Below are 13998 nucleotides of genomic sequence, written 5' to 3'. Positions count from 1 at the left end.
TCTCTCTACAAATAAGTAAATGGATACTTGAAATAAATAAATAAAATAAAATGCAGATAGTAATTAGACCTACTTTCTAAAAAAGCACTTCATATGCAACATGTATACAGAACTCATAGAACTAAACACCAATAAAAACGAACAATCCGGTTTAGAAAATGAGCAGTGGACCTGAATAGACAGTTTTCCAAAGAGTCACTACAGACACACGGACTGGAACCCCCTCTGTGGTCAGACAGCATGTGTGGATTCTTTCTCCAACTGTCCTGTATGTGGGGGGTTCAAATTTTTCTATTTTACAAGTAATTTTGTAATCAACCTATTTACATATAAATCTCTCTTTTCTAATCCTCACCTGAAGGCATTTTTATTCAATGCTTTTTGACAGAGACAGGAAGAGGGAGAGAATGTAGGAGATGAATAGAGAAAGAGTGGGGGGGAGAGAGAAACATCAATTGGTTGCCTCTCATAGGCACCCAACCCATAGTTGTAACCCAAGATCTAGGTTCCTTTCCTGACCAGTAACTGAACCCCCAGCCTTTTGGTGTGTGGGACGATGCTCCAACCAACTAAGCCACACTGGCCAGGGTTTTACAATAAAACTTTCAGACACACACCTGGAAACCCAGTTGTTCTTTAACCATTATTTCTGTAAATGATGACCTGCTAACGTATCTGTAACTCAGATAAACAGCCATTTTGCTTACGAACTCTGGACACTAACTTCAGAAGGAGCTCAGTCCACCCTCAGACATTCAGCTCTGGGAGGTTTGCTGACCTCGACCAGTCACCTGAACAGACTGTGTTGTTTACACATAGTCCCCTCGACACAGAACTCTCAAAACCCTCCTTTCCGTGTCTTTTTTGTGATTTTGTTTCCTTCCCTGTCCCTCCTTCCCAAAACCCCTGCCTGTGTCCATTGATCAAATGGTCTTTTTCAGGAGGGACCCCCGTCTTCTCCAGCTGCGGGCCCTTGAATGGACCTACTTTCCTCCCACCAGTCCCTGTCTCTCAGTTATTGGCTTTCTACCACCAGACAGCCAAACCTGGGTTTGGTGTCAGCCTCTCTCCTAGAATCTCCTAGAACATGTTCCCAGAGACGAGCAGGAGAGACTGTGAGGGGCCCTGCCCCTCTCTGACCACAGGAAGTTCCAAGGGACGGGCAGGTGTCCAGCTCCCTGGTTCCCGTTGTCTCCCTCCCACAGGTGTCCCAGTGCAGACCTTACCTGCCCTGCTCCACGCTCCCCTGTGCCCTCACCTGCAGGCTCACAGCCCCACACTCCTTCTCTGGGTGAGGGACACCCTGCAGGCTCCTCCAGCTCCTCAGCCTCTTTCCTAAGGAGGCCTGCAATGACGGCCTTCACCATTTCCCCGTAATTAACCCTTGAACTCTCAACTGAAAGTCACACAGCAAAGGTACTCCAGTGCTCTTTATTATAGGTGAGTCTGTGATCTGATAGAAAGGGTGGGGAAGGAGAAAGGGTGCTCACCAAGGGAAACAGGGCAAAGTCTCTATTTGAAAACACCTGTTCTCTGATTGGCTTATAGCCTTGTGTCTCATCAGTTGCTGGGTCGAAACCAGCGAGCAAGGTTGGCATGGACATTGACCCCCATGTTGGATGGGGCAGTGCAGACCAGCTCCAGCCCTGACTCCCACCCTCTATCTCTCTCAGTGTGGTCACCTGCGTGAATCAGTCCTGGGTGTGGGTGGGTGTGAGCAGTACCTCACTGTACACACCTGTTGCATGTCACTTGTGTCACAGTGTGTTCAGCAGAGGAACCAGGACAGAGCAGCAGAGGACAGTGTGTGAGCAGAGGAAGGTGCAGGAGTTACAGGGTCACTGTGGTCATTGGCTAACGTCTTTGACAGCAGAGCCCAGTGCAGGTGTGACAGAGAGAGGGCAGGCCCCCCCACCTGTCCTGGCCCCTGTGACACTCAGGTCTCAGATCCACTCCCAGGCAACACCGTGTTCAGGTTCCCACGGGCGGTGCTGTCAGGGGCCGATGGGCAGGTTCCAGGTTTTCCAGGGAAGGTTCATGGGGGCGTTGCTGAGAAGGTCCATCCACCCTCTGCCCCTCATCTGAGCTGCACGTGGGTTTCCAGGTGTGCTCACTTCTGTCTGCTGCAGGGTCTGTGTTCTCTGTGGTTGGATGGGAGAGGGTGTGAGTGTGTCTGTCAGGGGACTTGGGGACCAGCAGGGTCCACCTGTGGCCTGGGGCCTCCAGAGACACTGTTGCAATCGTGCTTTAAAGCAAATGCCCAGCATCTCAGGGGACTACAGGGACATCTTCTTTCCCTGCCGTCAGTCTGCAGCCCACTGGGTGCAGCTGGCCCAGCGGTCTCACCTGGGCCGGGCTGATGCCGCTGGACTCCACGCTACAGGTCCCATCGGGCCAGCTCCACGGGTCCCTCCATCCCCGCACCCAAGGCTACAGGACTCCTGCTGCACCTCTCTCCTCTTCTCACCCCGTCATCTGACCTTTCTCACCTCAGTGAGAGGGAGAGACAGGACCCAGGTTCCTGAGGATGGCGGGGGTGGGGGAATGGGCCTGACCTGCAGAGGGTGTCAGCTCTCCAACCACACCCTGGGGTGTCGGACCCTGTTAGTGGGGAGAACAATGCAGACTCTCCTCAGTTAACAAGAGCACTGAGGTTGGGATGCGGTGGCACTCTGTCACCCTCCTTCCAGTCATATTCTCTCCACTGGACACGGGGGGATGCACAGACTGTTTGGGGACAAGTCACAGCTACAGGACATGGAAATGTCAGCCCCCACAGACCAGGTTTCACCGGGATGCAGCCAACCCACTTGAACCAGGAGGAATACTACGTTCCCACAAAGTGCTCCCTGGGTCCGGCCCTGCCGGAGCTGCAGCACCACCAATGGACAGCTGTAACCAGGGTCCAGCAACGACCCCGATGTCTTTTATGTTTGTTTCCAGATCTAAAGTCCAGCCACAAACCCAGCCACAAACTCAGTACCTGGCTGGTATAGCTCATTTCTGCATCCCATAATAAGTCTTACACAATCCCAGAATGCCCTGCTTTATTGACACGTACCCAGAATTCAGTCAGAGCCCAGTGTTCCTAAAAAGGAAACAGCTGGCCAGCCTCCACCTGGATTTGTTAACCCCAGCACTTCTGTTCCCCAAAAGTGAAAACCCCTCACCCCACACGTGGGGCACGGACCCCGAGACCCCAGCTCAGGGTCCTCATCCTCTGCAGAGTCTCAGTGAACCTGCCTTTGCTTCCATCAGTGTCCCTGGTCCGAATCCTTTTACATCGGGAGACGAGGGCTGAAACTCAGGGCAACACAGTCATCGAGGACTGGGTCACAAGAGGGATTTTGGCAGTTACCACGTGGTCCTCAAAGCCAAAAATCTGCAATGTCCAGCCCTTAAATCAAAACAAACGAAAAAAACAAAAGGAAGAAGAAGAAGCAGTTCCAGGTCCCTAGTCCAAAGACAGGAATTTCCTTGTAGTTTATTGGTACCCATTGTGGACAACAAAGGGGCCACTTTCTACCCCTGACAAGCACAGGGGAGGCTGCACGGTGAAACTGAGAACCTCAGAGACTGAAAGTAACCACACGGAGTTACTGTGGGTAGTTCACTAGTTGTTAATAAGAATGAGAGAAGGAAATTAGACAGTCCACTTATTAAACTGGGGATTATACACCTGTTTCCCTCACCGGGAAGCCACAGTTTCACCCCCGGAGAGCACAGCGTTGCTCCTGCAAGGGAACCAGCACCTCTCCAGCCCCTCCTGCACCAGAGTGTTGCAGGGAGCAGGGAGAGGTGACTGAGCAGAGAGGCTTGTCAGTGTAACTAGGGGGTGGACCCACTGAAAATCCGTGATATCCTGGGAAGTTGACTGTCTCTATTAGGTTTTTTGAAAAATATCTTTATTGATTGTTAAGAGGGAGGATGGAGGAGAGAGAGGGAACTATCCATGTGAGACAGAAACATTGATTGGATGCCCCCTATAAGTACCCAAAGGAGGATCAGACCCTCAACTAGGGAGGTACCCTGACCAGGAGTCACCCCCGAACCTTTTGGTGTGTGGGGATGATGCTCCAATCAACTGAGCCTCACCTGCCAGGGCTGATCAGCTGTTGTGAAAGCACCTGGTCTGCCCCAAACTGGAGCTGATGTAATCCCAGGGGAGAATGAAGCTCTCTCTGTGCCCCCCACTCATCCTGATTCATCACGTGAACCAGAAGGAGTTACCCACAATCCTGGTCCTCACTGCACAGGATCTCCTGGGAGGAACACCTTCAGGTGAGGGGGGTGTATGTGGATCTGTGTGTGAGACAGAGAGAGAGGGAGACAGAAAGAGAGAGAGAGAGAGAGAGAGAGAGAGAGAGAGAGAGAGAGGGAGGAAGGAGGAGAGGATGGAGAGACTGAGAGGCAGTGAACATGAGTCAGAGGCATCTCTTTTTCTCCAAAGATATGAGACACAATGCTAGGGGTCCTCAGTCTCCTGGGAAGACCTATTTTGCCTACACACTGGTCTCCATCTGCAGCCTGTTGGGAGCCACCCTGCCTGGTTTCAGGAGGTATAACCCCCGCCCCCCCCCCATGACTAAGGCTGAGTGAGCAACCTTCGGACCATAAGCCATTAAGGAGACAAAGCTTATCTCCCTGGCACAAGCACCGCTTCTGCTCCTTTTACTTCATCTATAACTGGCCCTCAGTGCTTGATCAGTTAGCCAATGATGGGTAAGATTCCCCAAGGAGGGAACGACCTAAGACAGGCACAATCACATGGAGGCTCCAGGGAAGGACTGGGGGTGGCTATGGAGAAAGGGGGTGATGGACCCTGGCCCCTCTTCTTTGACAAAGCCTGAGTCCTCATTCTGCCTGCAAGAAGTCTCCTAATCTCTTGGCTGTCTTGCCTCCTCTGCCTGACTTAAGCCTGAAACAATGACAGAGGGTGGTGCAGCTCTGTGTTGGAAAAGACGGGCTCCCTGGGTGATCAGGCCTAAGAGAGAATACATAAACTGCTGTGAAACCTGCTTCACTAAGAATGCTCTCAATTAAATGAGAAGGGTCCAAGCAGGAAGTGAGTTTGTTCCCCAAAGCTTTGTAGCCCTTTAGCTAACAAACCCTGACTCAGAACAGGCCCTCAGAGTTCTTTGTAAGCTATCTATCATTGGATCCTTACTGTCTGACAATGATTAATAATTAATAATCCCTACTGTATTGCTGTGCAAATGAAACCCAATAAAAGCCTGTCTAGGCAAGGGCTTGGGGCGCTCTCCCCTTGAGAGAGTAGCCATGCCATCCCTTTTCCTCCACGGGACTTGGCAGTCCATGTCAATGTATCTTATCTCATCCATAACACCGTGGACACTGCGGGTCGCTGTCTGGGTCACCAGCCCCTGGTTTCTACACCATCTCCCCTCCCTCCTCACACACCACCCTATGTATAATTATCAGCAATAGATTAGTGAGCCTTCAAGGAACTTCTGGAAGGAGAAATAATAGGTCAGCCAATCTCAGGGACACAGTCAAAGAGCCCTGCTGGTCTCCTGAGGAGAAGAAGACAATTCACCACCATCTCTCCTCTCCCTCCTCACCAGAAAGATACCCTCACTGTGTCCACTTCTGTGCATCCCGAGGCTCTGAACCCTTGAGTGGTGGGAGCTCAGAGTCCCAGGGAGGTGAGGAGACACCCCCCTGCATACAACTGAGGCTGTGCCATCCTGCAGGAAGAGGGGTTTCATATCCGTGTTTGTAGAACAATGGGGGAAAATCCCAACTTTCTAGGCTGCATGCCCTGCAGACAGAGTAACTGCTGGGGAGGCAGAGAGGCTGGGGCAGCTGCAGCCACACCAGAGGGTGCTGGTGGGGAGGGGGAGGTTGGAACAAAGGCTCAGGGTTGCCCTGAGTGGCTGTTCAAAGCAGGGGTGAGCCTTTCTCTCCCTCCAACTGGTGAGCACCAACCATCTCAGGCGGATGCAAGTTAAATCATTGCCACCAACTGGTTTCACAAACTGCTCCTGGAAAAGAGGCTGCTCTCACTGGGGGAGCTCTGACTCAGGTCAGAGGAAGACCAGGGTTGGAGGTGAGGGCTTCCAGGGAAGCAACAGATAGGACACACAGGGACAGTCCCTGGACGTGGTGGGTTGATAATGAAAAGGGACAGGCCGTGACAAAATAAGGAAGAAGGGAATTCTCACACAGTAAATTCCCCTGCAGAAAATAAAACCAGACATTATCTATTTATCTTTAGTTTGAATTTTAAGATGCCTCTCACTCTGTTTTACTCTCAAGGCTCTGGTGCTGCAAGTGAAGAAGGTTCTGGAACAGATCAGTGACCTCCGTGACCTCACGGGGTGATCTGACCACACATCCCTCACTGGGCAGGTCAGGGTGGGAGTCAGGCCCCAGGCTGACACGTCTTCAATAAGAGGTTTCCTTCACCTTCAGCAAACCCTGTCCACTGTCCTCGGGCCCCTGGATTAACCTGCGTTTGAGGGGCCAGAGGTCACCCTGTTCCTCAGCCCCTGGGAGAGTGGCCACCCTCCAAGGAGCTCGGGATCTTGGTCCCTCTCCTCCCTCCCTCCTCCCCGGCCCCCTCCCCGCCCCCTCAGTGCACTCGCAGAGAGAAGCTGCCCACCTGTCCTTCCCCAGAGCGGTCAGGTCCTCCCCCCACCACGATGGCAGTCGGCCTCAGATTAACTCTCATGAAAACTCTCTGCAGGATTCCACGTTCCCACGTCAACAGACACGAGCATCCAGGCTTCTGTTAAGCCAGACGTAACAAACTGAACAATGGCACAGCATTAATTTTGCTTCTCAAAAAAGTTATTTTTCACAAAACATGTTATTTACATTAGCATGTGATCAGTTAATCACTACAATTTAAATATATATTAATAAATATGTCTTCAAAGCTTTTTCAGTCCAATATAGTAAATACTGTCAGATGTGAGTGAAATGAGCAAAACCTCTTCAGGGTGCTCAGTAATTCTCAAGTTTTTTAATGCATCCTGAGAACAAGAAGCTGCAAACTGCTGGCCTCCCCACTGACCCTGACCTTGAATGAACGTGGTTCACACTCCCCTGCTCAGCCAGGACCTTAAACCTGGGGCCGTCCCCACTGACCAAGAGGATTTACTGCAGGGACTCCTGAGCCAGGTCAGATCCAGGTGTGTCCTTGTCCATTATCCTTCTGTCCTTGCCTGTCATCCATCTGCACCTGGAGCTCTGCTGCGAGGGATGGAACTCTGGGGCACAGTGGGGATGGCCCTTCTGGTGCTGTACCCCTGGCTGTCATAGGAAGGCCACCACACCAACAACTTGGGCCCCCCCAGCTCTCGGTCCCCCTTCCTCCACCTCTGACCTCCAGTGGTGGCTCCTCACTCCTCAGGCCCTGGTGCATCCTGCTGTCCTCACCCCGAGTCCACAGTGTCTGGTGTCACCTCAGGTCCCATGCTGACAGGTCACCGTGATGTCAGAGCAGCAGTCTGTCAGCCTGTCACTGTCCCACACTGTGCTTGGTTGGGAGCCACATGGAAGCACTGGCTCCCCTGAGACTGGCCCCTGCCCCGTGGGGACAAGCGCACCAGCTGCTAGAGCAACAGGCTGAGTGGGGGATGGGCTGGGACTGAGGAGGGGTCCAGGGCCTGTGGGGCAGGTTCTCTGGTGTGCCCAGAGGGAGGGGCCGAGTCCTCTGGGTGCTGTGCTGTGTGAGCAGAGACGGCAGGGGCTTCTCTACTGAGCTCTCAGACCAGGGCGCTGGCCTTGATGGCTGCGGTGGGTCCCTGCTCCATGGAGAACCAGGCCACCCTCAGGCACAGTCACCCCCTGGGCCCCCGTGAATGCTGGGCAGAGGGAGAGGGGGCTGTCATCAGAGCCCAGCCTGAGGAAGGGCCTCAGGGGCCCAGAGAAGTGGGAGCGGGGACACGTGTAGATGTGGGACCGATCCCTCATGTTGTAGAAGGAGACATCTCCACATTCGTAGTCCAGGAAGACGGCCACCCGGCGAAGGCGCTCCTTCAGGGGAATGATCTTCTCCGGAGAGGACAGGACCCGGCACTGGTTTCCAAACAGCTCCAGGGTCCAGAAGCCATTGTGAGGGACCAGCAGGGCCTCCCCCTTCCTCTGCACACGGTCTGCACAGACCCCCACGGCCCACACCATCACATTTCCTACCTCTACCTCCCAGTAGTGTCTCCCCGAGGAGAAACTCTGCACACCCAAGACACATGGCCGGCAGTCGAATCTCTCGGGGTTGTCGGGCAGGATCTGCCTGGAGGGGCCCCGCCACACGCTCCTCTGGTCCTGGGACAGGAAGAGCTCGGGGTGGGCGGTGTCTGGGTCCAGGAGCACGTCAGCTGCACGGGAAGTCTGGGGGTGAGGCCTGGGCGCTCAGGGGGACCCGGGAAGCCGGGGGAACAAACCCACAGGGTGGGGCCTCATGGAGGCCGCAGACCCCAGGCAGCTCACAGAGGAGAACCCCTGAGGCTGCATGTCCACCTGCTGAGTGAGGGGCGGGGCCTCAGGGAGAGCACACCTGGGCACTGAGTGAGCAGAGAGTTTAGCAAAGGGGCTGAAGTTACTGTCTCCTACTTTCTCTCCACAGTTTCGGATTTGCACATTTTCCTCTACGTGACATGTAATCTTTTCAGTTGGAAACTTGCCAGATGGGCCTCAAACTCCAGAGACCCTGTCCCTCCCCTCTCCTGGTAAAGCATTCAGGCCAGCTTCTCCTGACACAGGTGCTGGGCGTAGCGGGTCCCTTTACTGGTCCTCCGTGTTCCACCAGTTTCTGCAGGTGACACTTGACCTAAATGACTGACAAGGGTCTCTGCTGAGGGTGAAAAGGGACAATGTCCCTCAAAGTCAATGGGCCACCTGAGAGGTGCGTCTGGGAACAGGTGGGGAAGTGTTTCTGTGCAGCTTTGCTTTAGCACCTGGTCTGAAGCCCCACTCTGGGCACAGGGGACGCTCCAGACCCCGGCGTCCTGCAGACCTGCCCCTCCGCAGGCGCTGTCACTGAGCCACCTGCACGTCCACTGGGGGGGGTAGGAGTTTCTCCTTTCCTCACCTCGCTGTGTGCGACGGTGACGATGCTGAAGCTCACCTGGAGTGGGAGGGGCGAGCACCGTGGTGTCTGGGGAAACCTGGGGGCTGGCTGCCTTGAGCAGGAGAGGACGGGCCCAGTGCTGGTTGCTCCTCAGCGGAGGGAGGGGATGCTGTGGCCCCGCTGGCCTGACCCTGTCCTCGCCCCGCAGGCTGCCCACGGCCAGCATCAGGGCCCTCCTGGGGCAGGCAGGCATCTGTGGCCCCGGTGTGTCCAGCCCTGAGCCGGGCTGGGGGCAGCTCACTCCCGTCCCCCAGGTCTCCTCCCTGTGCTCTACGCCTTCTCCCAGGTCACACCTGGCTGTGCAGTGTCCTCTCTGAGGCTAATCCAGGACCCAACAGCAGCAGAGGGGGAACCGTGGGCTTTGGGGAAGTTCCGTCTGTGTGCATGACCAGATGATCATGGGTGAAATTGTGTTTCTTTTAAATGTGGGGTCAGGGGTGGCTAAGGGAGCCGAGACTTGAACAAGAGCCCTGGGAAGTCCCTGTGGGGAGACCTGGGATCCTCACGCTGGGCAAGATGCAGCCAGTGACCTGGCCCCTTCCCTGCCCCAGGCACTGCGGCTGCTTGTCCCTCCCGGCTCCTGCGCCCCCCTGGCTGGCTAGTGGGGACGGCGCTCAGGACGTGAGGGAAGGTCAGAGACACTCACCAGCGTGCAGGAGGCCTCTTCTCCACCCTGTGCGGGACAGACAGGGAGTCAGCTGCAGGAGACACAGTGACCCACGGAGTAGACATCGTGCGTGGGTTCATTAGGGAAACACTGCACTTACGCAATTCTTCCTGAAGTTGCTCTGAAACACGAACAGAAACAAAGGAGTGTCCCCCGCAGAGAATTGTGACTTTGAGTCTGTGTGACACGAAGGCCAAGACCTCCCTGTGAAGTCACCGTCCCCTCCCCGACGTGCAGGGACCCGTCCAGATGCAGGACCAGGGGCCTGGCTGGTGGCAGTGCCTGTGGGGGGGTTGGCTCTCTCCCAGCAGTCCAGTGCTCTCTGTCCCGGGTGAGTGGACGCCACGTTTGAGGGGTGAAGGCAAGCTGGAGGACTCCGTGACTGGGACATAGAACTGCAAGCCAGACTGCTGTCTCCTCTGCCCTCTGTCCCCCAGGCCCCAGCTCCGAGCTGTGCCTTGGAAAGACAACAACTACCCTCCTGTTCTTTTTCCTCTCGTTAGACCTTCCTCCTCTTTTCCCACATGGGCCTTACCCAGCTCTTTCCTTGCAGTGTCTTCCTCTTTATCTTCAAAATCCTCTTGCAGTGACAGAGTTTCTTTCTCCTTGTGGAGTTTCGAGCAGAGGCCGATGACCCCGACAGTGGTGAAGAACAGCAGCGCCGGCAGGAGGACCACCAGGGCCACCGTCCAGGCAGGGGGGCTGGGGATGAAGACTTCTTCTGGAACGAAGACTAGAAAAGTCCCAGTCAGTGAGACCAGGGAGACCCAGGTGAGAGCACCCCTGGGTGCACCTCTGAGCAGCTCGCTCAGGTCCCCGCTCTGTCCTCTTCCCTCCCAGGAACCACAGTGGGGGCCGCGGCTGGGGCTGGTGCAGACAACTCACACACGAGGACCCACAGAGCAGAGGCCGCCCCTGTGGCCCACACAACACACCCACGCTGACGTCTGCTGGGCGCACTGGAAACACCCCGTTGTCAAGGAAACTGACAGACGCCCAGGACAACCCTCCCACCAGCTCAGCCACTCACCTGCCCCCACACACAGGAGCAGCTGCCTCACCAGGACACCCCAACCCCCAGACAGTCATGCCCTTTTCTGCCTCTGCACCCCTTTCTTTCACCCCAAATCTCTGGGGGGGGGGCTCCCCTCCTGGGATGGGAGACTCTGTGATGCCCCCTGTGAGGAGGGGAGAGGGTCAGCTCAGCTGCAGCCTGAGCTCCTCAGGGCCCAGGACCCTCCCAGCCCCGCCCCTCCCCCAGCCCCACTCAGGCTCCCAACTGTCTGCTGAGGACCCTACCTCCAAGGAATAGCCCCCCCAGAGGGCAGGAACTCACCTGGGATGAAGATCACAGAGTCCCTCTCATGGCCCAGCAGGGTGTTGTTGACTGAACAGGATGCATTCCTCACAGAGCTGTCCTCGATAATCACGGTCATGGTGACCCTGTAGAGGCCGTCTGTGTCCTCGGTGTAAGCTTCCTCCAGGGCGGGCATGAGCTCACCATAGGGGTCCCTCCACACTGCTCGGGGCTCTGGGTACCACCCTGTGGAGGTGCACTCCAGCCAGACACCCCAATCCTCCTGGCCCTTCATCTCAATGAGGGGCTTGGACCCTACACCTGGGAACAGACAAATAGTCTAAAGTGTCTCATTCCAAAGCATGTTCCTGGCGAGGACCCTTGGAGATCTCTGGGCAGCAGCAGGGGCTACTCCGTGGGGTTCCACCTTCTCCCCTGCTCACAGCCCCGCTGAGCTCCCTGTGCTTCTCAAGACCCAATGCCCACGGCTCAGCAGGACACACCCCCTCACTCGGCCCTCAGGCAGGAGGAAGCCCCCTGCCAGGGTAGAGGGGTCCTAGACAAACATCTGTTAAACTGTGAGGGACCTGTATTCAGAAAGAAACGATCCCCAAGCGTCACACTGTGAAAAAGCCACCAAACAAAGAGTAATGTCTCACCTGCCACCACCAGGCGCACGATGGCCTCGTCGTAGGACCTGCCTTGTTGGAAGTAACAGCGGTAGGTGCCGTTGTCACGGGCTGTGACGTTGTGAATGACCAGGGCCACCCTCCCCTTGCGAATGTCTTCGCTCACGAAGGTTGTCCGTCCTCGGTACTGCCGCATCTGCTGCTCTGTCCTCTCGCGATGGCCCTGGTACAGCAGCACGGCGGGCGAGAACCGGGACCGGAACCAGCGCACCTCCATGTCCTCGGCACTTTTCTCAGGGGACAGGTGGCAGCCTAACTCGGTGTCTTCTCCCACCAGGGCCAGGATGGGCTCAGCCGGACCCACGACCATAAACTGGGCTGTTCAACAAAGTGGCAGAATCAGGCAGGCACTCCGCCGGCCCACACCTAAGGCAGGAAAGGAAGTGGCCATTCCAGGGGACAGGCCGGAGGTCCTGGGCTGAGGATTGTGGAGTGTGGGGGGCCGGGCTGTAGCCGGTCAGAGCAAGAGATGCCTGGTAGGGATCCACTGAGGCTGCCAGCACCTCGGGAACAGCGCACAGAGCAGCAGACCCTGAGCCCCTGCAGACCCCGGGCGCCCAGAGGTTTCCTCCCCTTCCCCAGGCCAACTGGGTGCCTGGAGCGCAGCTCAGCCTGGAGCTGTCCAACAGGCAGCCACCAGCTCGTCCCCACGGGGCACCTGTGGTCCAGGTGAGACACACACAGAGACAGCGGGAAACTTTGGAATAAAAGAGTGTTCAATGCCTCATTAAAGCTGACATTAATGAAAAGTTTGCACAATGCTGTTTCGGTTATTTGGGGTCATCTGCCTGTGTGTTGGGTGAGGCTGTTTTGATCTGAGCCAACTTGTGAGGAATGAGGGAGGAGAGAGCACCACGCACGGAGGGGTGTGCAGCTTTCTTTCTGAGTCCGCAGGAGCCGGGACGCCCCCTACCTGAGACCAGGGCAGACAAGCCGAGGATGGGGAGGACGAGCAGCGGGCCAGGCAGGGGGACGTGCAGGGCAGCAGGCGGCTCCATAGCACCAAGGACCAGCCGCCGGGTGGGGGCTGGGGGACGGACCGCAGGCCTGGGGGCACGGACGTGGAGAATCGCAGGGGGGCTTGGCGCCACGGCCCTGACCCGGGTGAATGTGCCCGTGACACAGGTTGCTGCTGTAATAGCGCCGCCTGTGTCCTGGGCACCCCCTTCCTCCTCGGGTCCAGGCGTCTCCCCGCAGACTGACTCCCGCTCGTCGTCCCCTGGAATAAGCCAAAGAACGACCACCCGCGCCGCTCCGCTAGCTCCTGGGGTCAGAACTCAGGCTCTGCTGCTGTCACCCGATATCTTTCCGCACCCTCCTCCTCCTCCTCCCCCCGGCACCCCTCTGCGACCCCAGGTGAGGAGGTCAGGTGCGGAGCCCCTCGGAAGCCCCTCTCCCGGACCCGCCCCGCTGTCCGCACCGGGTCCCGTCCGCCCCCACCCTGAGCTCACAGCGCAGCGCCCCTCCTGCCCCACCTGCCCGGGTTCACTCCGGCGTCTCCTCTCCTCCAACGATGCTCAGACGCCGACCTCCGGTTGTCCAGTTGTCCTTCCCTAACCGGCCCGTGGGTACAGTCACACCTGCACACCCAATGGTGCAGAACACGAAGGAAATTGCCCTCCTCTCCCAACAGTGCCCGTGTGATGCTGGGGGCCTGTGCCTTCTGTGACCAGAGTCCCAAGATTTCCAGTGGCCGTTCCGGGTTCAGGATTGGTCGGCTGCGGGCCATCCAGCCAATGGCATCCCGGAGTGTCCAATCCTCACCAGTTGCTAGGTAAAATACAGAGCTCATGCATAGGCGTTAAACTGGCACAACCGGGAATATTGCCTTTTGAGATCATCTGGTATTTTAGTTTCCTTTCCTCTTCTCAGAGGCAATGCATTTCTCTTTTGCACAGTCGTGCAATTGCCTGCGTACTGTGGCGTCGTTGCTAACTACAAAGGCAGACGCCTGTACGCGCACCTTGCGGGCATCTGGGTGCGCGGAGGTGAGGCGCGCGCCGTTGCTGAGGGGAACGCAGGTTCCAAAGCCAAGGAGTGGCCTTCAGGTCGCTGGGCCTGTGGAGGGAAGGAGAGAGATGCGGGGTGGGGAGCGGTGCACAGGGCGGAGCTGGACGTGGGGGCAGGGGGAGGGGGGCGTGTGGTAAAAGGTAGAGGCAAACAGCAGCTGCACAGCTGTTACAGGGAGACCTTGTGTCTCAGAAACTGGGGGCCGAGAGACGCGGGGACCCTGGGTGAGAGGCAGGGC

General features: G+C 56.6%; 2 protein-coding genes across 4 annotated transcripts in view; both read right to left on the bottom strand.

Annotated features, from left to right (window-relative positions):
- Positions 1 to 1394, bottom strand: part of LOC123804533 (butyrophilin subfamily 3 member A3-like) — a 32143-nt gene extending 30749 nt beyond the window's left edge. For 2 of the 3 annotated variants that reach the window (XM_045816894.1, XM_045816897.1), the window contains exon 1: positions 1259 to 1394. The gene's annotated coding sequence lies outside the window, so the exon portion shown is untranslated. Of the gene's footprint in view, positions 1 to 1226 lie in introns of all 3 variants that reach the window. The other variant, XM_045816895.1, reaches the window with a different exon arrangement.
- Positions 1395 to 7722: 6328 nt separating this feature from the next.
- Positions 7723 to 12748, bottom strand: BTN2A2 (butyrophilin subfamily 2 member A2). The gene is made up of 7 exons (XM_045861754.1): positions 12664 to 12748; positions 11721 to 12068; positions 11101 to 11382; positions 10300 to 10482; positions 9865 to 9885; positions 9744 to 9770; positions 7723 to 8345 (listed from the first exon to the last, which is right to left on the bottom strand). Exons 1-7 carry the CDS (start codon positions 12746 to 12748, stop codon positions 7723 to 7725), a joined length of 1569 nt encoding a protein of 522 aa, XP_045717710.1.
- Positions 12749 to 13998: the final 1250 nt, after the last annotated feature.

The sequence above is a fragment of the Phyllostomus hastatus genome, unplaced genomic scaffold (genome assembly GCF_019186645.2).
Source record: "Phyllostomus hastatus isolate PE091 unplaced genomic scaffold, TTU_PhHast_1.1 phas_scaffold_216, whole genome shotgun sequence".
NCBI lineage: Eukaryota > Metazoa > Chordata > Mammalia > Chiroptera > Phyllostomidae > Phyllostomus > Phyllostomus hastatus.
The sequence above is the reverse complement of the archived record's forward strand: the minus strand, read 5'-3'. Positions and strand labels throughout refer to the sequence as shown.

Excerpts from the sequence above, each read along its gene's own strand:
- BTN2A2 (XM_045861754.1), bottom strand. The coding sequence starts at position 12,748 with ATGGAGCCGCCTGCTGCCCTGCACGTCCCCCTGCCTGGCCCGCTGCTC. Across the intron at positions 11,383-11,720 it reads CGTGCGCCTGGTGGTGGCAG|GTGTAGGGTCCAAGCCCCTC; the intron begins GTGAGACATTAC and ends GTCTGTTCCCAG. Across the intron at positions 10,483-11,100 it reads CTCTGTGATCTTCATCCCAG|AAGTCTTCATCCCCAGCCCC; the intron begins GTGAGTTCCTGC and ends TCGTTCCAGAAG.